This window comes from Mandrillus leucophaeus, unplaced genomic scaffold, assembly GCF_000951045.1.
Source record: "Mandrillus leucophaeus isolate KB7577 unplaced genomic scaffold, Mleu.le_1.0 Scaffold166, whole genome shotgun sequence".
NCBI lineage: Eukaryota > Metazoa > Chordata > Mammalia > Primates > Cercopithecidae > Mandrillus > Mandrillus leucophaeus.
The window spans coordinates 3,791,983-3,817,787 of NW_012101654.1; the positions used below are offsets into that span (position 1 = coordinate 3,791,983).

Sequence of the window (25,805 nt, forward strand, 5' to 3'; positions counted from 1 at the left end):
GAAAATAGTAGAGCCACAAAGCAACTATAATGCTTAATATTAAGAAATGCTTGCTTCTCACCATTGTCAAGTGAAATATACAGAAGCTGGAGAGATACCTATCCTGGATTCTTCCTAACGCAGGTATAAATGTAATGAGGACATATTACCTGTGCCAGGATTTGGCAACAGAGGTTTTGTTATCCAGCCAGGGCACCAGAAATATTAAGCACTCACCAAATGTCACTTCCTACTTCAGGAACCACCTGCCCCACCTCCACCCCTGTCCCAATAACATTTAAGACTATGATGATTGAGAGATCCTCTGATATACATCCAATATGCCTTAAAGGCTCCCTGACTGGTATAACAAGTACAGAAGTATTGTTTTCCAGGTCTTGTTTTAAAAGTTTTCTCCACAATTCCAAGTCCAGAAGTTAAAGAACTCAAGTTTACTGAGAGGAAACCAGACCTGTTTTAAAGTCTTTAATCATACTAAAATATAAAAACCTACTTTTCTTTCATTTCCTGCTGGCAATTTTTTTAAAATCACAAAATGGCTGTTATGAAGCATGAAATAAAGCATGCATTTCTCTCAATTATGGTTCCAAGGGCCTGTATTAGAGATGGGAAAACCAGCCCCAAGTCAAATATTTCAATAACAAATGCAGCTCCAGCTACATACACAGAAGCCAACAATGACATATCACACTCAAAACTAAAGTGGAGGGGCATTCGCTCACAAATGCAGAGCCCTGGGTATGCCTTTCTTTCTCTGCTATCTACTGGTTCAGAAGTGGAACCCCAAGTACAATTAGAACTAAAGGCCACTACCTGGTTAGGACAAAGACAAATGACCAGAGTCCATGCACATGAGATTTCAGACTCCATTTTTTTTTTTTTTGAGACGGCATCTTACTCTGTCGCCCAGGCTGGAGTGCAGTCGTGCGATCTCGGCTCATTGCAAGCTCCATCGCCCGGGTTCACGCCATTCTCCTGCCTCAGCCTCCCGAGTAGCTGGGACTACAGGTGCCCACCACCACGCCCAGCTAATTTTTTGTATTTTTAGTAGAGACAGGGTTTCACCATGTTAGCCAGGATGGTCTCGATCTCCTACATTCATATATGTATACATAGGGCAGGCTCTACAATCTGTATCTTTACATAGAGATTGAGAAGATATTCATAAGATCTCAACAGGTAAATGAACACTATGTTAATGAGCTGCTTTAAGTTAAAGGGCTGTCTGTTACTTGATTAGTCATTAGGCTACTAGTGTTTCCCACTGGGGGTGCTCTTGTCATTCTGGACAGCAGAAGTATTCATTCTGCAAGACTATCCCAAGCACTCAGGAACGTTTAGCATCCTTAAGCCATCCAATGACTGAGTGTCCCCAGTCATTGGAACATCTAAAAGCAACCCCATCCACATACACATTGCCAAATGCTCTATGGGGAAAAGGGAGGAGATCCTCCCCAGATTAAGGACCACAGCACAGCACTGCCTTAACCTACTGCATGATAAACAGTTCCATGATAAACAGTTCCATGTTTAGAAAGACAATTATGGATAAAATAATGTGCTGCAATACAGCATATGCATTCACCGAAGTTTAAAATGAGACATTCACTGAGATGACAGGACCATTTACATACATACTTTGTCTACTTATCCAAGGGCTTGGAAAAACAAAAAAAACAAAAAAAAACAGACTTTGGGACCAGGTGCAGCGGTTCACGCCTGTAATCCTAGCACTTTGGGAGGCCAAGGCAGGTGGCTCACTTGAGGTCAGGCGTTCAAGACCAGCCTGGCCAACATAGTGAAACCCCATCTCTACTAAAAATACAAAAATTAGCTGGGCGTGATGGCACGTACCTGTACATAGTCCCAGCTACTTGGGAGGCTGAGGCAGGAGAAGTGTTTGAACCTGGGAGGCAGAGGTTGCAGTGAACAAGATCGCGCCACTGCACTCCAGCCTGGGCGATAGAGCGAGACTCAAAAACACCACCAGCACCAGCACTACCACGCTTCAGCAACTGAGAAAACACATCTAAATCCCAACTTTCCATTTTAGTATCAGGGTGTTAGGCTTCCCTAGTCAGCAACTGTTTTTCTCAACATATTTGAATGCCAGCTGGTTCTTGTATCTTCAACAGTGCCACAGGAATAAGGGGGGACTGGGACTGTATGAATCTGATACACGCAAGGATTGTCCCACAAAAAACTCAAGTCCATGGGCTTAAATACACCGCCACACAAATCCAAACTATGTGCAAAGACTGGAGAAAAAGAGCACGTGGTTTGCAGTTTTTATTATCTTAGTAATTCCCCTTAGATTACACACTGTTATCAAAAACTGTGTTCGGTGAAGGCAACGCAATCACATGTGTGGTACAGGTGTGTGTATAGTAAGCAGTTAGTCATCTAAGATCTACCCAAAAAAGGGCAATATTTCTATCAGGTTTGCCAAAATATTAAAAACTTTTTAAAGTTATGCTTTGCTTGAGGGTGGTGGTGGTGATTTAAGTTTAATTTTACTCCTGTACCACTCCCCAGACAAAAAGAACCATATGGTTGACGGTGCAGATGAAGTTAATGAAAAACCAATACTGTCTCTACTCTCCCTTTGCTTAATAATCTACTCTTTAAAAAATTCTAGGCCAGGCGCAGTGGCTCATGCCTGAAATCACAGCACTCTGGGGGGCCAAGGCAGGCAGATCACTTGAGGTCAGGAGTTCAAGACCAGCCTGGCCAACATGGTAAAACCCCATCTCTACTAAAAATACAAAAATTAGCCAAGTGTGGTGGCACACACTTGTAATCCCAGCTACTCAGGAGACTGAGGAGAGAGAATTGCTTGAATCCAGGAGGCAGAGGTCCAGTGAGCCAAGATCACGCCACTGCACTCCAGCCTAGGTGACAGGGTGAGATTCCATTGTAAAAAATAAATAAATAATTTTATTTATCGGCCAGGTATAATGGCTCAGGCCTGTAATCACAGCCCTTTGGGGAGCCACGACAGGAGGATCTCAAGGCGAGGAGTTTGAGACCACCCTGGGCAACATAGCGAGAACCCGTCTCTAACTTTTAAAAACTTCAAAAAAATTTGTGTTATTACAAGTTAGCTCAGCTCAAACTTATACTACAGGATGAACCACAATAGCTTTATTCTTCTAATGTTCCATGGTCCCACAGACTACAGGACCAACCCCTGCTAGTGGGCACCTAACATGTTCATTCGATCCACAAACACCAATTAAATACTGCAAGGTGTGCCAGGCACCACGATAGGCACTGTGAGTAGAGAGAGGCATTAGCCCTCCCTATCCCTGAGTGGCTTATACATTAATGAAGATGGCTGTGCCTCAAACAGTGATCACATACCACAGTGCTTCCCACATCAGCCCCACCATCAGGATCCTCACAGAAGCTTTTCAAACACCCTTAGCCCCGGAAGCTGTCACTTCCACAAGTGATTTTGAGGAGGCCAAACTTGGGAATCACTGGAAGACAAGACACAGGAGGCAGAAGGCCTGGGTTTGAGAGCTAGCTCTGTAATCTGAGGATCCCCAGCAAATGACTTTCTGCCACTGGGCATCAGTTACCTGATCTGCAGGTAGAGTTTGGACTAGACGGCTTGAGGCCTTTTCCCACTCTGAAATGCTAGCTTCAAAGCCCGCAGGCCAGGTGTGACACAGCCAGTGCCATCGGACAGAAGAGGTATGAGTACCCCCTGAAGAGTCTCTTCCTTAGGGGACACATGCCAATGCAACCAGAGGTCCAATAAATACTGTCTGACCACTAGGAGAAAAGTAACCCACTAGAATGCTATTCAAGACCAGCAAGTAGAGTGTTTTCAAGGAAAAGGGACAACACACCTGTGTTCACTTTCCCCAAAGGGAAAGTACCCCTCCAGGCAGTCACACAATGGCACAGGTGTTACCACTCCAATGCAATGGACATGCAGGGTGTTAAACCCCAATCTGCTTTGTTTTTAAATAAACTCAACAATTCGCCTAATTAAAACAAAATAAACCCAACATCCTCTTTGCTCATTCCCTGAAGCACCTGAGCCCGGCACACAGGCCTGGTGGCAGGGGTGGCCCCAGTCTCACTCAGGCCAACCCTGTTCCTCTCCCTTGCTAGTGATATTGAGTGGCTGGAGACCATTTAATCTGTGAGCATCTTCCAGCTTGATCATTCTATGACTTAAAATCATCGTGCCTGGCTTTTGACACCATCCCAAGCCAGCAGCTATGTAGTTCTCTTTGAAATTATTTGGCTTTGAAAGAGAAAGGGACAAAAATGGGGATATGCTGTTGGGGGCAGTGTTTGGAGGTCACGTAACTCTGCAGTGGTTAAGGTGGGGTTTTCTTTCTTCCTGCTTTAGCTGAAAGGCTGCTGCTTGTCTGCCATGTTCATGCCAACAGTGGCAGCCCAAGATGGGGCCACAGTCTCCGCTTCCCAGACTGTTCTGCCCACAGATTATTTCCATGGAGCAACCCAGGGAACTAACATTTTTCAGAATATAGTTGGGAAAACATGATTTCTGAGTCTTCCCAGTTTAACTTTATCAAAATGGCATCTAAAATGCCTTCTAAGAGTCTAAGGAATGAAAAAGATACCAAGTTGACAATTAAATTTTGTATTTTGCTTCTAATCTATGAATACAATTGCTGAATATTTGGCCACCAAATTATTTCCCAGGTATTTTCCTCATTTTGGTAAATAAATATAGGTATGCATTATTTCCTTTGCGAAGCATCCATTTCCTCTGAATATTTTAAACTTGGTTGAAGATTACCTCTACAGTCACACTTCTTACAGCATAAATTCAAACTGCAATAAAAGCCCAAGACAGGAGGGAAAAGTCCAAGATCAGTTCCTCCACAAACATTATAGGAAAGCAACCCTGAGTCTTAGACAAAAGAACCAGATTTAATTTTAGAGGCCAGAACACTGCAGGAAAAAAGTTTGCAGTAATTTTTTTATGTACTCAAAAATCAGGAAAACCATGTAAAATAAAAAAGGGTAATTCAAATGGAAGCATCTGAATGTTTGAATTTCAGGCAGTGGATTCACTGCTAACAGATTAATCCCTATATTATCACACCTGCCATTTACTATAAAACCAGTCTGAGTAGAGCCATCCAGCCACCACCACCAAGATTACTTTGCGAGTTTGACCTTCCATATCATTTAAAACGTCAACGCCATTATCAAACATTCCAGCCCTCTTCCGAAGGTGCCACTTCAGCAACTTTTAACAGCTTTCAAATATTTGGATAGGACCTTTCAAATACTTAGAAATGCTCTGATAGGAAGTAGATACAGTAAATTTTCTCCCACAGATGGGAGTATGATAGGGAAAATTCTTACAACCAATGATAAATGAATTAAAAGCTTTGTAGCTGCTATTTTGGTTCACTTAATTGGGTAATTAGAGACAAAACTGTATGTTTCCTTTCATGTTGAGTCACTATGTACTTTAAGTAGCAGCTATTGAAATATAATTTACCATAAAATTTACCCATGTAAAATTGTAATTCAGTGGTTTTTAGTATATTCAGTTATGCAACTGACACTGCTATCTAGTTTTGGAATAGTCTGTCAGCCCAAAAAGAAACTCCATGGCCACTGGCAGTCACTCCCCATTCCTCCTGATCCCTCAGCCCCTGGAAACCACCAATCACTTTCTGTCTCTAAGGATCTGCCTATTCTGGACATTTCAGAGACACAGAGTTTTATAACATGCAGTCTTTTGTGACTGAATCCCATGACTTAGCATAATGCCTAAAAGGGTTATTCATGTTGCAGCATGTACCAGCACTTCATTCTTTTTTTACTGCCCAGTAATACTCCATTGTGTGGATGTCACTTCTGTCTACCCATTCAGGTGATGGACATTTAACTTGCTCCTTGCTGCTTTTAGCAATTGCAAATAAGAAACAGCTGAGAAACAATGGCATTCAAACTAGACTGTGGTCATTTTCAAAATAAAAATCTTTAGAGAGAAACAAAAATGAATTTTTAAAAACTAAACTTTTAGGGTTTACTGTTTTTAAGTTCTAAATGAAAATATTCTACGTTCTTAGAAGTTGCCAGCTGCTAAACTGACATGAACGCAGTAGCGGCACTCCAATCATGCACGGCCATGCTGCGCTCTGCTGCCTTAGCCCTCTCACTGCTTCTGGGCACCATGGGGTGCCCCACCAGTGCAGAGCTGAGAGGCCGGCTCAGCTTTGCTTCAGAGACCTCCCTCGATGGAAGAGGGTCTTAGTTTGCTGCTCCACTTTTTTTTTTTTTTTTTTTTTAAGAAAGGGTCTCGCTCTGTCACCCAGGCTGGAGTGCACTGGCACGATCTCAGCTCACTGCAACCTCTGCCTCCAGGGTTCAAGAGATTCCCCCTGCCTTAGCCTCCTTAGCTGGGACCACAGGCAGCCGCCACCACAGCTGGCTAATTTTTCTATTTTTTGTAGAGATGGATTTCACCATGTTGCCCAGGGTGGTCTCAAACTCCTGACCTCAAGGGATCTGCCTAACTCAGCTTCTCAAAGTGCAGGGATTACAGGTGTGAGCCACTGCTCCACATTTAATTCCAATGATGCTGAGCACAACCCAGCACTCTAATTACAAAAATTTGTTTTGTTATAACTGAACATTCCCTTTCCATTTTAGACTTTATTGGCTGAACATCTCTCTCCCCCAGTCCTATTCACGGCTGCTCACAAAAAATGACAATAACAGGCATGGTTCATGAAGTCTGGTGTGGGAAGAGGAGGCCTGGCTCACACCCCTTTGAAGTCATTTAAGACATATGGCCAGCTGTACCTTATATGCAGCCATTCACAGGCCCTCGAGGTGCTCAAATTTGAAATGTGAAAAAAATCACGTGGGAGCTTGTTAAAATAGTTTCCTGGACCCCAGGCTAAGGGTCTGACTCAGGTTGGGAAGGGCCTACATTTCCATGTTTACCGGCTTACAGCTGATGCCAATGCTGCTGGCCAAGGCCACGCTATGACCAACAGTGCCCGGGCAGCAGGGGGCAGAACTTGCCATCGGGAAAATGCAAAAGGACACGACCTGTTTGGCCAAGATTAATGTACTTACCTCTGCTGATTTATAATCCTTTATACAAAAATATCCTTACTAAGTCTCCATTCATTGTACTAGCAGACAGGTTTTCTCTAATGAAACCTCAGATCACAACAGATGGACTCACATATTTTAGTAGTCTCTCTGGATCCTGATCCCCTTATCTCACTGTCTCCATGAACAATATGCCAACTGAATAAATTATAGCACTAGCTATGACAGACACTGGTTGTTTTCCACAAATGCTGGCTAACAAATAGCCAAGCTCTGTAAAACATTACCATTGACTTAGCAAACCTTAACCAGCTTAGTGCAGAAATGCAGATACTCTAATTCAGTCAAGGTAGGCAAAGCAGAAAAGCCCGAGAGGCAAGTGAATTGTTTGTGGGTTTTTTAAGCTCTTCTTTCTCCACATCAACAACCTTTTTTTGGAGTGTTACAGTAACAGTTAACATTGAAAAGATAACTTTGTTTCCATGTATTATGTGAAGCCAATGTCTTTCTTACATGAACAATGCTGCTCCCAGTAGCAAACTGTTTTATATACAAAATTATATCAATGTAGTTGCAAATGATAACCCAATGACTACATTTAACATTATGGTTTCCAGCAAGCATACGGTTATAAGTGCCCAAGTTTTACTCCAGAAAGGCAGTCCAGAAACCACCCTGTTATAAATAACATCTTTCAAGGACAAAGAGGGCTGAGATGAGAACCACTATGTTGCTAAAGGTATTTATCAAAATATTCAAAACATTATTAGAGAAGTAAAATAGCAAGGTGGTCCTTAAAATATTATTTTCTATTAAATGAAGTCTCTCTCTCTCTCTCTCTATATATATATATATAAAAAGTCAATCTATGACATTGACCTGACAGTATACTTGACAAAGACATCAACCACTGGTCAGGGTTCTTCTCTAAACATTCCCACCCATAGCAGTGGCCGTGTCACTGAGGAAAGGAAGGGCTAGAAGAAATTCCAGGGACACATATTTAAGCTCCCTTTTTCCTCAGAGATCCTGTTCTGATAAGCGGTCTCTCTCAACATCAGCCTTCTTGAGCTAAGTGTCCTTGTTGACCTTTAGGAGGTGGAAATAACAGTATAAATACATCACGCTGGGCTGCACACGGTGGCTCACGCCTATAATCCCACCACTTTGGGAGGCTTAGGCGGGCGGATCAGTTGAGACCAGCAGTTTGAGACCATCCTGGCCAACATGGTGAAACCCCGTCTCCACTAAAAATACAAAATATTAGCCGGGTGTGGTGGTGCACATTCATAATCCCAGATACACCAGGGACTGAGGCAGAAGAATCGCTTGAACCTGGGAGATGGAGGCTGCAGTGTGCTGAGACTGCGGCACTGCACTCCAGCCTGGGTGACAGAGTGGGACTGTCTCAAAAAAAAAAAAAAATTGTACTAATAATCCTGAGATGTATCTGCAAATGCAATGAAGATGCAGCTACTCCTTTCGATCGAGCTTTCTGTATCTTAAATTATACCTGATCATTATTTTATATGACCTCTTCTTTTAAGGTTAAAGAAGAACGTGAGCACAAAGGCAAAGAAATCTTGACTGGGCACAGTGGCTCACTCCTGTAACCCTAGAACTTTGGAACGCCAATGTGGGAAGATCACTTGGGCCTAGGAGGTCAAGCCTGCAGTGAGCCATGATTGTGCCACCATATTGGGTAACAGAACCCTGTCTTTATTTTTTTTGAGACACGGTCTCGCTGTCAAGGTTGGAGTGCAGTGACAATCTCGGCTCACCACAGCCTCCACCTCCCGAGTTCAAGTGATTCTCCTGCCTCAGCTTCCAGAGTATCTGGGATTACAGGCATGCACCACCATGCCCAACTAACTTTTGTATTTTTAGCAGAGACGGAGTTTCACCATGTTGCCAGCCTGGTCCTGAACTGGGCAGGGTGCTGGGATTATGGGCATGAGGAGAACCCTGTCTCCATTTAAAAAAAAAAAAAAAATCTGCTTGTCTATTGGACTCAGGAAAATGTTCAGATGCCAAAGAAAGGCCAGCCACCTACTTACGCTCCACAAATCTTGTAAAAAGTGCACAGAATTAGTTGTAACAAAAATTGTCAGGTAATTCAGTAAAATTTCAGTGCATCATTTTGTCTGTAGCACAATAACAAAAACATGGGTACACTAGTTATAAAACTCATTCTGATAAGTTTTCATATAATTATATAACACCAGGATATGTACTAGTCTTTTATTGCCTAAGTAATAGGAATAATAAAATCATCCAGTGTTGGAGCTCACAAGAGTCCACTTGTCACAACCCTGATAACCACTATAGACAGCACTCCCCACAGGGGTCAAAGTGCTAGCTCCTTGTCCTCAGTCATTCCTCGAGCTTTCCTGGGAATCATGGACAGTCATACTATTCCCAGGAACATGATGCACAGAAAGTCACTGACCAGGTGGCAGAGTCCCGAGTACAGACCAGTGTTAGCTGCCGTGGGACGTCCTGGGGCCCATGATGGAGCTACAGACACTGTCCCTTGTGACAGCAGTTATTCCCCATCAGGAAGCTAAACCAGCAGGAGAATTCAAGTTTGGCTACACATGGATTGACAATGACAGTTAATGGAATGACTTAGTTGCCTGTAGGCAGTGTCTATCAGAAAATGAAACCCACCACAATGTAGTGCTAACTGAAACAATCTGGCCTCCCCACCCATTCCTTCTTGCCAGGTGTAAAGGGCATTCATTGGTTAGTACCTGCCCAGGTGCTAACTACTAATGAAAGCAAGGTCATAACTACAGACTTCAACATCAAAGGAGCCAACTTAACTCTATGGAAAACCAAGCAGCTGTAGCTAGAGTTTCTCAGTTCAGTCCTCATTTTAGGAAATGGGAGTACAACTTTTAACCTGAATAAAAAGCATTTCGGTACAGTCACTGTTTCAAATTTTAACTGCCAGCAAGTCTGGCAGAAAGGGAGATTTGCCAAATATCAATTTTTGTTAGGATTTTTTATGATACGTTCTGCTTATACTCATTCACATCTAAATATTTACAAACACCTTATAGTTTAGTTCTTCTGGAATATTTGTATACTTCTACATTGACCATAGCTAGTTAGATTTTTGCTTTTTTTTTTTTGAGGCAGAGTTTCGCCCTTATTGCCCAGGCTGGAGTGCAGTGACGCGATCCACAACCTCTGCCTCCTGGGTTCAAGTGATTCTCCTGCCTCAGCCTCCCGAGTAGCTGGGATTACAGGCATGCGCCACCATACCCGGCTAATTTTGTATTTTTAGTAGAGACAGGGTTTCACCGTGTTAGCCAGGATGGTCTTGATCTTCTGACCTTGTGATCCACTCGCCTTGGCCTCCCAAAGTGCTGGGATTACAGGTGTGAGCCACCGTGCCCAGCCAGGTTTTTGCTTGTTTAAAGCACAAGAACCATACATGGTTTATCCCTCAAACACAGCACCCAACCCATGTCCAGTATCCTAGGGGCCGTGTCTCCTACTCTGCGATCCTCCTGACACCACAGGGACGCAGGGACTCATTTCCCAGTGAAGCCAGAAGCACTTTACGGTACTTTTTGAGTAACTTAAATGATGAAAACTAACACCACATGCCATTCACAACTCCTTTTCTAAACTGTTCTCCTTACTGCCTCCTCCACCACCACCATTAGGCTAAACTTAAAATGTCAAGGCTAAATTCTTAATGTGCAGCAGATGTTAACAGGGCAGAGTACTGACACAGAAGTGGAGGCTTGGAATTTCCTAGTAACTGATTTTTCAGGTATCTTTGTTATATTTTTATGTTATATAAATGTATGTTTTCAGTAGACCAATCAGAACAGTGATGAAGTATAACTGGTAGAGTGACTCCAAATGAGTACTCGATACAAGGTATAGGCTATCCTCGTCTGATGACCTTTTTTTAATGGTTAAGGAAACTGAGACCCTCAACTTCTGGTAATCAGCTACCCAAATATCTGTGCTCTTTAACATTACTCCTAAAATAGTATCTTTAAATAGATGCCAATGGTGCTAAGCTTTTGAAAAGTTTGTATTTCCCAATTCCAGGGTAAATATTATGTAACATTATATATATAGAGAGAGAGAGAGAGAGAGAAAGAGAGAAAGAGAGAGAGAGAGAGAGAGAGAGAGAGAGAGAGAGAGAGAGAGAGAGAGTCCAGATTAATAGCCACCCCATAATTTCAAGAACATGTAATGAAATCTCAAATCCTTCTAAATAGCTCCTTTTGCCTCTGAGAGTAAGCCACTTCCTGCCTCTAGACCCACATCCTGTCAGACCAAGGCTGCTTAACAAACACAAAAAGCGGACAAACCAGTCCCATTTGCACTCATTATAATCAGTGAGAAAATCATGACCTTAGAACTAGAAGGGAACTTTCTGGGCATTCACATTAAAAAGAGGGTCATTTTAAAACCAGGTTGGAAACAGTTCTGTGCTAAGCCCTCCCTACTGTTCACTGCATTTGGGAGGCAGAAAGGAACTGCTTTCCATAGCTCTGACAATGAAATGACTGCTAGTCATGCCCAAGTTCCAAGCCTGCACTGCCAAGTAACAATGATGGCCATTTCCGACCTGCTGATGGCATATGAAAATAATGCTCCTGAGACCTATTAGCTGTTAGTTTTTAAGTCCCTATTCGGTGAGTGTCTCTAAGAACCAACTTCTTCTACACTGGGTATAACATACATTGTGTGTTATCTAACAGGGAAGTAAACTGGAATGCTTAAACAACACTTTCTCCTAGGAAAGGCAAAAGAAATAATCAAAGGATGTTACATTCAGCAAAAGAAACTATTCTTTCTAGAAACACAATCTACATCCTTCTCAACTCCTCACCTCCGGGCAGGCAAAATAAAGAGAAAGTGACCTTGAACGAGAATTTATCTAATCAACTTGTGAAGTCTGAGTCTTGATTGGGTACCATGTGATTTCAGTTTCACTAGGTATATCATACATACTTCATCATCAACATGCTTCACTGAAATGTGTAGGTAATTATATACAGAAACTTAAGTTTAGTAACTACTTAGTAAACTTAGTAACTATACACATAAACAAAAGTAAGGGACAAGGCCAAGATGGCTTACTATATGCTAGAGTTGGTTTTAATTCTAGGCTCAGAAAACACAGGGAACTAAAGGCCTATAGATTAAACATTACTATTCACCTGGAACGCATGGTTCTCTCTGTAAATTTAGAAGCCTGTGAAGACTTTTTCCTTTCTGATCTGGGCGGTGAGACGCTAAGTCTAGGAAACAATGAGGCCGCAATGAGGCCGAGGTGGGTGGATCACGAGGTCAGGCGATCAAGACCATCCTAGCCAACATGGTGAAACCGTCTCTACTAAAAATACAAAAATTAGCTGGGCACGGTGGCACGTGCCTGCAATCCCAGCTACTCGGGGGGCTGAGGCAGGAGAATCGCTTGAACCAGGGAGTCGGAGGCTGCAGTGGGCCTACAAGGTGCCACTGCACTCCCAGCCTAGTGACAGAGACTCCGTCTCAAAAAAAAAAAAAAAAAAGTCAAAAAATTTCTTGGCTAACCTGTTGTTTTAGAGGACATATGACATAAACCATACTTAAGTCTTGTGCCATTGCCGAGATAAATTTTTGCCCCTAGTTAAGATCACATGAGCAATATTATGTAATGTTAAAGAACATTTCTCCCATAAGAAACTTCGATTAGACAAGATTTGAACTCACCCCAGTCTTTACTTTTGCCATCTATCAAAATAATTAGCAAGACCAAAATAGCTCCTTTTAAAAATTCCAAACTAAATCAGTAAGCTTACAAAATTTGCTTAAATAAGCAAACCCCACCAAAACTTACTTTTAAAATCACCATTTCTGAAATTATACTAAATTAAAATTTTAAAAAAACCTCTTCAATTTATACTATCAGTATCAACTATGTTACATCTGAAATGGCATAATTTATACATCATTACTTGGCTGGAGAAGACATGGTGTACACTTTACAACCCTATCACTCACCCCAACCCCGACCCATGGTTTGCTGTATTTCCTTCCCCCATCCTTGCCCACAGCACCAGTACGTAAATTGATCTCTTAAAATGGCTAAAGCCCTACCCAGTAGATGCCCCTTATTTTGTTCATTTCAATTTTCAAGTCTGAGAAAGTTGCTATTAAGACAATGACCTGTTCCCAGTTGGGTCACAGCACTCTCCCCCTTCCTATGGGCCCCCCAAAATATTGGGAATACAGAATAATAGTGGAAAAAACTGGGAACAAATCGTTCTACGTGTTTCCAAGTCAGCTGCAATTTTCAGTAGAGACCTCCTTTTAAAACATGTGCACGGAGGGTGAGATGGCCCGGGTGGGATTAAATCAGTTACTCATTTGATCCAGAGCACAAAGGTTGCCCCAACAGCAGGAAATGGGGGACCTGCCCTCGCCCTGGGATCCTCCCACCTCAACACTCAGGCACTTCATGATGAGTAAAAGTAAAGCATCTCTCCCTTTCTACCCTATAACATGCTTTTTAAAAGCAAATATTGTATTATGGAAAGTTGAAAACATTCATAAATATAGAGAGAATAACTAGTACCATGATCCTCCATGCTCTCTTTTTTCAGCTTCAACACCATTTTTCTTTCTTCTACTCTTTCTACCACTTTCACTTTTTTTTTTTGCTGGCAAATTTTAAGGCCCTCATTATTTCGCTTGTAAAAACTTCAGTGTATTGCTCTAAAGCACTAAAAAAAAAAAAAAAAAAAAAAACCACAATACCACTATCACATCCAACATAACTTAAAACAATTCCTTAATATGTCAAGTTCAGTAAATATTCAATTTTCCTCCATTTCTTTGAAAATGTCTTTTTGCAGTTGATTTTGTTCAAGTTATATAACGCAACTTGTTATCACACTATTTCCACATTACCTTGTTCAACCAGGTTCTAAATAAAAAACCCAGTTTTCTCACCATATCTCACCGTCTAAATCCATTTAAGAGTCTCACCCAAACAGCAATGGATTATGTAAGCAAATACTTCAACATCCCAGAAGCCAACACCCTTAATTATTTAACAGAGGCAATGAAACACACCTTAATGAAAATACTGTACCAACATACACTATATATATGTTTACAAATAAAGTGATTCCAATCTCATATTTATGTGCTAAGCTTTAACCAAATGACCTGTGGTTTAATTTTATCTTTAAAAACATAACAGGCTGGGCGCAGTGGCTCACGCCTGTAACCCCAGCACTTTGGGGGGCTGAGGTGGGTGGATCACGAGGTCAGGAGATCAAGACCATCCTGGCTAACACAGTAAAACCCCATCTCTATTAAAAAATACAAAAAAATTTAGCCAGATGTGATGGCGGGCGCCTGTAGTCCCAGCTACTCAGGAGGCTGGGGCAGGAGAATGGCGCGAACCCGAGAGGTGGAGCTTGCAGTGAGCCAAGATCGAGCCACCGCACTCCAGCCTGGGCGACAGAGCAAGACTCTGTCACACACACACAGACACACACACACGCAAACATAACAAGTCATATTTTACAAGAAATTTACAGATAAAGTAATGGTGCAACAGGTAAAATACTATCAAAACAATCATTTCCCTGAACCACAGCACCTGAGAAAGGATGGAAGAGTAAGTGGGCTTGGCAAATGATGGACTTATCACCAAACCCTTGCAAAAACAAGTTCTTATAGAAAGACCATCATGGTTCAATGTCCAACCCAAAAGTGATTTACCAGAAAACCAACAAAAACACATCACTGTGGGTTCACTCATAAGTCACTCTGCCCAATGGTTTTAATGCTTCAAAGAGTTAGTAAAGAATAAAAGTTAACTCTACCTCTTGCCAAAGCCTAGGTGAACATTTACAGTTGCACGCTCATCACGCCTTGACAATGTATTAGACATGTCTTTCCCCCTGCAATATAAGCTTCTTGAAAGCAGGTCTTTCTTTCAGGAGGGGCTGAGGAAGGCACGACTCCCTTTACAACTCCAAACAGAAAGCCCATTTTATTTAGTCAGACCAGCATCTACTTTCTAGAGCATTTTGCCATTGAGGAAAGGTGGGACAATGTGCATTTCAGGCTCAAATACACACTAGCCGGAAATGAGTGCCACCATTCACTGGATGTGACTGTCAACCAAGCAGGTGATAATCCTTTAAAAGCCCCTTTTTTGTTCACCAATGTCTCCCCAGCACCTGAAAACCTGGCACGGAGTAGGTGCTCTATTGAAGAAATGAATTTTATGCAGGATGGTTGTACAGGTGTACCTAACATTCATAACTTAAGAAGAATGTGTGTGTGGAGTTCTGAGCTAAGGAATCCTAGTGGCCAACCCTGAAATCAATTCCTTGTCTATGAGGAACATCTGAACCCCCAGCCCACAGGCCCTTTGTTTTGGGTTACAGGAAGGCTGCCAGGTGGAGGCTGTTAGGGGGAGCATGTTAAGTAAAAATGCTATGTAAACTGCATGCTTTTTGCAAGCTTTCGGGAAGCAGTTGCTGTTCTGTCCAACCCACTACCACTGGACTATCCCATATGTAAATTTCCAACAAACCTGGTGCTGTCCCCGCTGAAGTCAATAGGGGTCTAGCAAGACAGCTGTGTTCACGTGGCATCAAAAGGACAAAAAGCAAGGTTACATTTACTTACTACATTATTTCACTGGGCTGCTAAGTTAGAGGAAAAGAATGACCATTATGAGCTAGTAAAGCTTTTAATCAGATTAGAATTTAGTGAGTACAAGTGGAACCACACAGCCCTTACTGACCAGGGCCAGGCACAAGGCCAGGCGCTTCCTGTGTGCCATCTCAGCAGGCATCTCAGGTGGGCATGCAGGATCTTGTTTACAGATGAGGAGGCAAAGGGAGGTGAAAAAACTTGCCCAAGATTACCCACTAGGAGGCAGGTATGTTTACCTATTTGGTCGTCCTCCTTCCCTCTATTTCTCCTACCAATAAACGAGAATTTAAAGTTTGCAATAAAATAATAATGCTAAACAAAAAACAAAACAAAACAAAAAAAACTCAGACCAGGCATAGTGGCTAATGGCTATAATGCCAACACTTTGAGAGACTGAGGCAGGAGGATGGCTTGAGGCCAGGAGTTTGAGACCAGCCTGCAAAAAACAGTGTGAAACCTCATCTCTACAGAAATAAAAATAAAAAGATTAGTCAGGTGTGATAGTGAGCGCCTGCAGTCCCCCCAGGAGTTCAAGGCTGTGGTGAGCTATGACTGTACCACTGCACTCATGCCTGAGCAACAGTGCAAGACCACATCTCGAAAACACAAAAGCAACATCAATCCTCTTTCTTTGCTGCCGGAAAAGACAAAAAGCACAAATAAACTAGCACCTGACAGCGTTATAGGTGGAGACTGAGTTCTATGAGTGCAGTAAAGTAGGGCACAGCGCAGACAGAGATGGAGCTGTACTTTAGACAGGGTGTTCTCAATCAGTAATGGACTTATAAAACATCAGCAGTCAGAAATTCACATACAGACTATATAGTAGGTCAAAAGCTCATTTTAAACTATCAATGAGGAAAAAAGCAATTTATTTACATACCATTCTCTTTCCAACTCAAATATCAGGTACAAATTGCTTTCTTTTAGCATATGCCAGAAATCTGTCATTACACAATGGCTTAGCAAGTGTGACACAAGATACTGCCACTTTCTCTACACAAAGACCCACCCGAACACCAGCTTTGTTTAAAACATTACCTCGGTACCACTATGCCTCTCCTCAGTGAGTTTGAGTCCATGCTCAGCGCCCATGATGCGCTCAATACTGGCTAACAAAAGACATTCTGTTCTTTGAGAATAATTTTTTAAAAACAGGAACCAATGGGGTGGATCTGCTTCCAAATATTAGTCCAGCCATAAAATATATACAAGGTTATAATAAATGCTTAACAATAATTATTTTTATGCTAGAAGCAGGAGTTGGCCCATTTGTTTCTCTAAAGAGTCAGTCAGTAAGTATTTTAGGCTTTGAGGGCCTTATTTGGAGTCCGTTGCATATTGTCGTTTTTAAAATCCTTCAAAAATATAAAAACCATTTTTAGCTGGTAGACCAAATAAAAACAGGCCACAGCCAGACTCAGCCCTAAGATGACAGTTTACCTACCCCATCCTAAAGTAAAAACAATTATTTACAATATCTGAAATGACAACTGTCCACACAGGGAGTTTAAAATCGATCTCTCAGGCAAAAATGGAAAACAAAATTAGGTTGCAGAAAAGTGACTTCAAACTTAAAAACATGAGCAAAATCTGATATACTGACAAAATCTGATAATCTGATATGTTTGATCCTCAGGTGATACTGGTTCCTCTCCTATCAAAAAAAGGTGGGTCATGGTGAGACATTTTTTATTTTGCTTTTAAGGTTTTGTTTTCTCAAGTATATTAGATTAAAAGGATTAATTATTAATGAACTTTTACATTTCCTTTGAAACAGCATTACCATTTACCTGTAAGTGTTAAGAAGGGGTTAATGAATAAAGGAAAACAGAACTGACCACTGCTGACTGGGAAGCCCACATCCCTCCACACTCACCCAAAGGATCTTACCAGCTGGGACGCCCTCCTTGGTTCCCAGGGCACACTTCTCTTCCATGAGGACCTCTATTATAATGCACTATACTGCACTGTAAATTGTTTACAAATCTGCTTTCACTAGGAGACTGAGAACTCCTTAAAGGCAAAACCAATCTTATTTTTATTGTCCCTGCACCAAGCACATAATGGGATATAATAGCGTTTCAACACATGAAGGTGATACCCATGTGACTGATAAGGGAAGTCCGACTAGAACACACAGAGGATGGACACAAGAGAAAATCAGAGCCCTCCCTTTTACTAAGATAACCCAAACTGTTCATATTGCTTTTTCCCTGAGAAAACCAATGGACAAACTTTACTTTGTTTATAGGAACCCAACGTTTTAGCTAACAGGGTAAGTTTGAAAAACATTTAGGGGGTGGGGAAACAAAAAAGAAACACATAAAGCTTACAGCATCTGAAGATGAGTTGTTTGGATTTCACTGATAAAAACTTTGTCTCCGCTTATCTTACTTAACATTCTTTCCACTTAAAAACTAACTCCCATTTTATGGCTGACGAAATTGAGGTTCTCAGATGCTAAATGGCTTCCCCAAGTACAGGTAAGCAGTAAATTAGCTATGAAATTCTTTTTATAGCTCTTTGTAGTTTCATTTTGAAATAAACTACGTATATTAACTACATCAAGCATTTCAGTCAAAAGTCTGTAAGACGCATTACAGCACAATGGTTTCATTCGGTTCTGAAAACTACCGCAATCTGGAAAAATCTTTTTGTCAACAGGCATGGATGGTAAATATATTAGAAGGAAAATAATGCAACCTTTGGTCTTTTCAACAAACATACATTTAGTGCTGAAATTAAAAACTAATTGGAGTACTTGGGGAGTCTCAACGTAGTTACTACTGAAATAAGGGATAAATTAACATGCATTCACTGACTTTGAAAGTAGACTGAATTTCACTGCTTCAGAATAGAGTTGAAACGTCTAACTACCATTAGAAAGCAGGTATATCAAACCACCCTAAGAATCTCCAAATTGTCAAAGATATATAAAAGTTTAAGTTAAAAAATTAAGAAAAAAAATTATAGTTCGCTGAGAGTTTTCCTTTCCCAAACTGTATTTATTAATAACATTATTCAACATTTTTGTTAGAAACCACATTATCAGCCAGGCATGGTGGCTCACACCTTGTAATCTCAACACTCCGGGAGGCCAAGGTGAGAGGAGAGCTTGAGCTCAGGAATTTTGAGACTCCGCCGCCTGGGCCACGCAGTGAGATCTCGTTTCACAAAAAATAAAAAATTAGCTGGGTGTGGTAGTGTGTGCCTGTGGTCCCAGTTACCCAGTAGGTTGAGGTGGAAAGATAGCTTGAGCTGGGGTGGGGGGCGCTGAGGCAGAAGTGAGCTGTGACTGTGCCACTGCCCTCCAGCCTGAGTGACAGAGACCCTGTCTCCAAAAAAAAAAAAAATCACATTATTTCATTAACAAGAGGCCAGTGTGGAAGGAATAAAAGAGAAAAGAGGAACAAGGCATTAATGGGATCTTCTACTTCCCTACCATTTATAGGGAATGTCTAGCCTCTTTTTTTCTCTTTGAAAACAAAGAGCCAAAATGTGAGAGACCACTGGGCACTGCCAAATGAAGCTCTGCTACTGGACTCCCTGAAGAGAGAAACTCAAGTCAGAAGGATATTATGCTGAATTGCCTGCCCAAGTACAGGTAAGCAGTAAATTAGCTACGAAATTCTTATTTTTATGGCTCTTTTTCACAAAGAGTCATCCTAGCCCCTGTTCGAGTCCCAAATACCAATAACAGCACTCCCGGCATTTCAGCCGGACTTTAAGAAGGTGGCTGGGCATCAGTGACTGCTTTCGCCCGAGTGGGTGCTCTGAAATCACACTGGGCTTGATTGGGGTGCAGGAGAAAGGAATATATAATAACTGCCCTTTTCCTACTGAATTAGCAGTACCATCTGGAGAGCTTATTTAAAACATAAGCACCCAGCCTGCACCTCATCCTAGAGATGGAAGTCTTATTAGTTCTTCAAGGGACCCAGGAATCAGTCTCCAGACAATAGTGTACACAAAATTTTGAGAACACTGCACTAAATTAACCCTTCCTCTTAACTTTAGGTATGTACAGTGTGTACATATACTCAGGGAAAACATACAAAGCTACTGAATTATTTGGACTTTAAAATAACGTAGTTTAAGAAGTGTGGTACTTTAGTATTTTGGGGGGCAGTGGTTATAATGAAAGAATGCAAGGACTTTTTTCATCAACCATTGTCACAAATGTATTAACATGTACAACAAATCCAGACTCCACGCCTTCCCCCACACCTGGTCCTTCTCCAGGACTATTTATCTCAGCGATGGCACCACCATACATCCACTTGCAAAAGCCAGAAACCCGAAGTCAGCCTTGACACCACCCTTGGCTCTGCATATCCAACCCATCACCTGGTGCTATCAATTCTATCTCCCAAAGAACCCCCAAATGCATCCACTTCTGTTCCCACCACCACCACCTTGGTCCAAGCTATGAGCTCCTTCAATGGGCTACCATAACTACCCTTGCTGTCTCCTGCCTCCTGTGATTTTCCTATTACAGATCACAGTCAACTTTTCAAAAGGCAAATCTGATTATGTCACCTCCCGGTCAAAACCCCAAGTTAAACTAAAAAATGCCCAAGGATGGCTTACGAGGCATGGCCTGACCTGTCTTCCTCTCTAGCCACGTTGGGCTTCATGTGGAACCCCAAACTCACACTACTTCCTCCCACCACAGGGCTTTTGCACAAGTTGTTACCTCTGCCCGGGGAGGTCGGTCACCTCCTCAGGGATGCCTTCCTGACTTTCCCTATTTGCACCCCCACCAGCACACACACCTCATCTACTCTCAGGGCTCACGTACCCTCTTCAGGAATACTCTCTGGAGGTGCAGTTTTGCATTTACTCTGGGATTGCTGTCTGTCCCCCAAACCAGACTATAAACCCGCTGACAGGGACTATGTCTGTGAACATCCAAATACATTCGTTGTGCCTTACAGTGTGATCATGGCAAATCACTCATCTTACCACTTCTCACTGCCACATGGCAAAATGTTAGCTACCCTAATTCACTACTGCCCCTCCTGGAGGAGGAGGGGTGGAAACAGATGCCACGTGTCCTCCTCAGTTGTGGAGGGGTGGGGGTGGGGGGTACAGTCAGTAAATTGTCCCTGTTAAAATATTTAATAGAAAAGGCATGGCCGGTTGTGGTGGCTCAAGCCTGTAATCCCAGCACTTTGGGAGGCCAAGACGGGCGGATCACAAGGTCAGGAGATCGAGACCATCCTGGCTAACACGGTGAAACCCCGTCTCCACTAAAAAATACAAAAAACTAGCCAGGTGAGGTGGCGGGCGCCTGTAGTCCCAGCTACACGGGAGGCTGAGGCAGGAGAACGGCGTAAACCTGGGAGGCAGAGCTTGCAGTGAGCTGAGATTCGGCCACTGCACTCCAGCCCGGGCGACAGAGCAAGACTCCGTCTCAAAAAAACAAACAAAAAAAAAGACTATGTATTCCCAAAGAAGTAAGGTAATCTCAGAAATTACCTTAAAATTTTGGCACAGTAGAAATGTGAACATGCTTTCAGAGTTTTCCTAATGAAAGGTAAACCTGCTTTTATATTAGAAATGTCTATAAGAACACTTCAGAAATGAACAGGTAAGATGTGTTGGAGTCACTTAAAGGCAGTTCAGCTCTATGGTTCTCATGACAGCTTAAAGAGATCTCAGCCCTGAACACAACACCCTTTTCCTTCCTGAGCTTAACTACAGTGGTTTTCCTTGCTCACTCCCCATGCTTTCTTTCCATTGGGCAGAAGAAAGCAAGTGTGAGAGTAAGGCGCTCTGCAGTCACCCTAACACGAAGGGGCGGGCAGAGAGGACGCTCCCAGGACCAAGGAACTGAGCACCAACTCCTACACCTCTCCCCAGATGGGGCAGACCCACAAGGCCACACAGCACACCATGTCCTGGGGACTGGCCTGAACAGAGGCCAAGGCTCCCTCTGGGACCCCAAATCACCCTCCTTGGATGTCAGCCAGTCACACATGAATAGAGTCCCCTAAGCAGCTGTGGGAAAAGCAAAACCAGACAACAGATCACAGCTGTTCCTGTGGAGTGCTGCCACGCGCACCCCCCAGTCCTCAAGCAAGATTCAGCTGAAGTGTTACTTCTCAATACAGTCTGCCGATTTCCCCATCAGATGATTTTCCTCTCGACTGTGTCACGCGTTACCTAGGCTCCTTCCCAGTCTGACAGCACTCAGCAGGTTTTCAATTTCAGCGTTTACCTGCATCTTGGCCCAGGTACCAGACACTAAGCTTCCAGAGGACAAGGTCTGTCTCGCCCTCTGTGCAGGTCACCCTGCTTGCTGATGAACAAACACTCAAGTCTTTTTTTTTTTCTTTTTTTTGAGATGGAGTCTTGCTTCGTCACCAGGCTAGAGTGCAATGGCACAATCTTGGCTCACTGCAATCTTCACCTCCCGGGTTCAAGTGATTCTCTTGCCTCAGCCTCCAAAGTAGCTGGGACTACAGGTGCCCGCCACCATGCCCGGCTAATTTTTGTAGTTTTAGTAGAGACATTTAGTTTCACCATGTTGACCAGGATAGTCTCAATCTCTTGACCTTGTGATCCGCCCACCTCGGCCTCCCAAAGAGCTGGGATTACAGGCATGAGCCACTGTGCACGGCCTCAGTCTTTTAAGTAAGTGTTGCTTTTGGGAAATAGTATTAGGAGAAAACACAGCAAATAAATATTTTCAGTTATACTGTTTTATGCATAAAGTCATCCACTCACTCAGTTCAGACAAATCAATCAAAAATACTTTGCCTATTGAATTCAAGGGTTAACAGTTGCAGTGAATCAGGTGGAAGGCCAAGTACTCAGAGGTATCCATCCTTTAAGTGTGGTTGCCCCTTAATCCAGTTGTTAAACATTAAGCCCAACAAAACCACCTAACATTCTTCGCTAACATTCTTAACCTGAGCTTGAATAATTAGAATCAATAAACCTTTGTTTAAAAGACACATTCATAGAGCTGTTGGTGGATGTTTCATTTTAACATTTACTCAGGCAGCAAAAAAAACCCCAAACCAAACCAAAACTAACTGGATCCTCTCTAGCAGCCTTACGAAGCGTCATATTCAAGTATGTGCAACCTACTATACTCTTATCAGTGATTTGTGGGATGGCTCTAATATGATTTACACACAGAAAGGCTTAGTGTGTTTAATTTATCTCTAAGACCCTCCTCTGCCAAAGAAGGCGAAGGGAGAAATTTCCCATGGCAGACAGGTATGGCTGAACTAAATGGAAGCCTCTCAAAAAAGGTTTGTGTTTGTTTTCAGACAACATCTCACTCTGCTGCCCAGGCTGGAATGGAGTGGCTTGATCTCAGTTCACTGCAGCCTTGACCTCCGGGGTTCAAGCAATCCTCCCACTTCAGCCTCCACCCCCAAGTAGCTCAGTCAGAGCGCAGGCCACCACACCCAACTAATTTTTCTATTTTTTTGTAGAAACAGAGTCTATGTTGGCCAGGCGAGTCTTGAACTGCTGGGCTCATGTGATCTGCCTGCCTCAGCCTCCCAAAGTGCTGGGATTACAGGCTCATGCCTGTCATCAGGCCACCTTGCCTGGCCTCAAAAAAGGTTTGAAAATTCTAATTGTAGATATTATACAAAATACAGTCTTTCAAAGAGTAACTCTAGCTCTAATACACAAGGTGATGGCTACTGTCTTTCCTTAACTGTTTCACAACTATCTTCACTTTGTCAAATGTCAGAAACATCTTTTAAGTTCTGATCTATCATAAAAGACCTTTAAAACAAAACAAAATGAAAATATACCCGCCACAAGAAATAAAAGAGAGAAGGGAGTTCTGACAATGCAACATGGATAACCTTGAAGACATTATGCTACGGGAAATGAGACTACCATAAAAGGACAAATGCTATCACAATTCCACCTATATGAGGTATCTAGAGTTGTGGAATTCACAGAGACAGAAAGTAGAATGGTGGTTGCCAAGGGCTGGTGGTGGGGATGGGGAGGGAGAGTTTAATGGGTAGAGTTTCAATCTGGGAAGATAAAGTTCTGGAGATGGACCTTGGTGATGGCGATGTAACAATGTAAATGTACTTAATACCTTTGAAATGTAAACCTAAAAGAGGATAAATTGTATATTTTACCAAGATACAAAAAAGAAACCAGAAAAATAAATTACCATTCATTACGAGAAAGAAAAGTAGTGACTGAGAACAGGTTAACTTTTTCCTGAGTGCTATCTTAGCTGAGCTCTGCATCTCTTCTTTTAGTGAAATAAAGAAAACCATACCCAGAAGGGTAATCTTGACCACTCCTCTGCATACTCTTGCACTCAGCTCTGCCTAAGTAAGGGGTTGTACTTAGGTCAGTTTCATACCACATGCACTGTCAAGCCTGGATGTCACGTGTCACTTTTGTTTGAATTAAAAAGAAAAATTTTGTATAGAAAATACTCTGCACCGCAAATAAATCTTAATGTAACTTAGGCAAAAATGATATTGGCTTCTGAATCTATTGGCATATTAATATTCTCTAACCTAACAGCAAAATTAATACCTCTAACAAAGATCTTCTTAGAGAACATAAAATTTAACAGTAGAAAAAGCATCAAGGCCGGGTGTGGTGGCTCACGCCTGTAATCCTAGCATTTTGGGAGGTTGAGGTGGGCGGATCACCTGAGGTCGGGAGTTTTGAGATCAACCTGGCCAACACGGTGAAACCCCCTCTCTATAAAAATACACAATTTAGCTGGGCATGGTGGCACATGCCTGTAATCCCAGCTACTCGGGAGGCTGAGGCAGGAGATTCGCCTGAACCCAACAGGCAGAGGTTGCAGTGAGCTGAGATCAGGCCACTGCACTCCAGCCCGGGCGACAGAGGGAGACTCTGCTCCCCGCCAACTACCTCCCCCAACAAAAAAAGAAAAAAAAAAAAAAAAAAAGGCACACAAGCATTGATTACAGAACCAACTTGTTTGAAAAACCAGAAAAAAAATCCGGATGTATCTGTAATCCCAGTTTGTAATGAACCCTGTTATTTTGTCCACTGTGATTCAAAACTCAAAAAATGTTAAACCTTCCCCCGAATGTCTAGTCACTAGTTCCCCAGCGTTAAAAGCAGGTAGAATACATACAACTTTCTAAGAAGTGTCAGTCCCAGAGAACCTGCCTTTTGCCTACAACCCCCAGGCCTAGCCAGCAATCTCAACACAAACAGATTCAAGGAGACAGAGGCGCAGGCACAGCCCTTTCATCAGTTGACCAGGAGTGCTCGGCCCAGCGTGCCAAGAGCCGCTCATCAAACTCCGCCGACTGCCTGCATCTACAATTCAAGTCCATGGCTAACCTTCTGTTAGAGACAGAAATTCTGCTGCAGCCAGCAAGTTTCCTGGTGAACAGGGCACCGCTTCATGGGCCTCGTAGGAAGCGAAGCTGAACGGCAACTTCCGAAAGCCAGTCTCCTCTCCCAAATGCCCTTTAAATCTCCCAGTTGGATCTTGGGCGCCTGTGGTTTCGGACCCTTAGGAACTCTGAGAGCTGGTGTGTGTGGTCGGAGGCCATTTGAGTCTCCCTGTGATTTGGACTTTTTAAGAAAATTCGAAGTTGCATTACCATACCCTTTAAAAACAGACGGAAGCAGTGTAAAAGGGCCTCTAGTTTTTAGAAAAGATCGTAACTACTGGGGAGGGGGCTCACAAAGAAAAAGACTGCAGAGAAAAGCATCAAAATGGTGTTTTCCTAACGCTCCACAAAAGGGCCAACAAGTAACAAAGAGCGGCGACAACCCCCTATTCCCATCCTCTTCTGCGTGTGAGAAAAGCCTTCTTCCACCAGGAACTGCCCCAACACCTCGTGCAGGTGCCTCCCCTCGCCAATGAAGCCTCCCCCGTCCGCCCGTCCCAGAAACTGGGCAACTTACTGGTTTCGGCATTTTCGGTTCCTGTTGAGTATCCTCGATCCCCGGAAACACGACTCTCCAGCAGCAGCGGAGACGCTGTCCCAACCTGGAGTCAAAGCAGAGCCCTTAGAGCGCCGGTCGGCCCTGCCTCCGTCCTC

At 42.8% G+C, this 25,805-nt stretch overlaps 1 protein-coding gene across 3 annotated transcripts in view; it reads right to left on the reverse strand.

Moving 5' to 3' along the window:
* The window catches only part of EZR (ezrin), a 52,808-nt gene extending 27,003 nt beyond the window's left edge, over positions 1-25,805 (reverse strand). Inside the window, exon 1 of one of the 3 annotated variants that reach the window (XM_011976429.1) lies at positions 25,669-25,805. In XM_011976429.1, coding sequence (XP_011831819.1) covers positions 25,669-25,680 — 12 coding nt within the window. In that variant the 5' untranslated portion in view covers positions 25,681-25,805. Of the gene's footprint in view, positions 1-17,647; positions 17,723-25,668 lie in introns of those variants that run through there. The other 2 variants (XM_011976430.1, XM_011976428.1) reach the window with 2 other exon arrangements.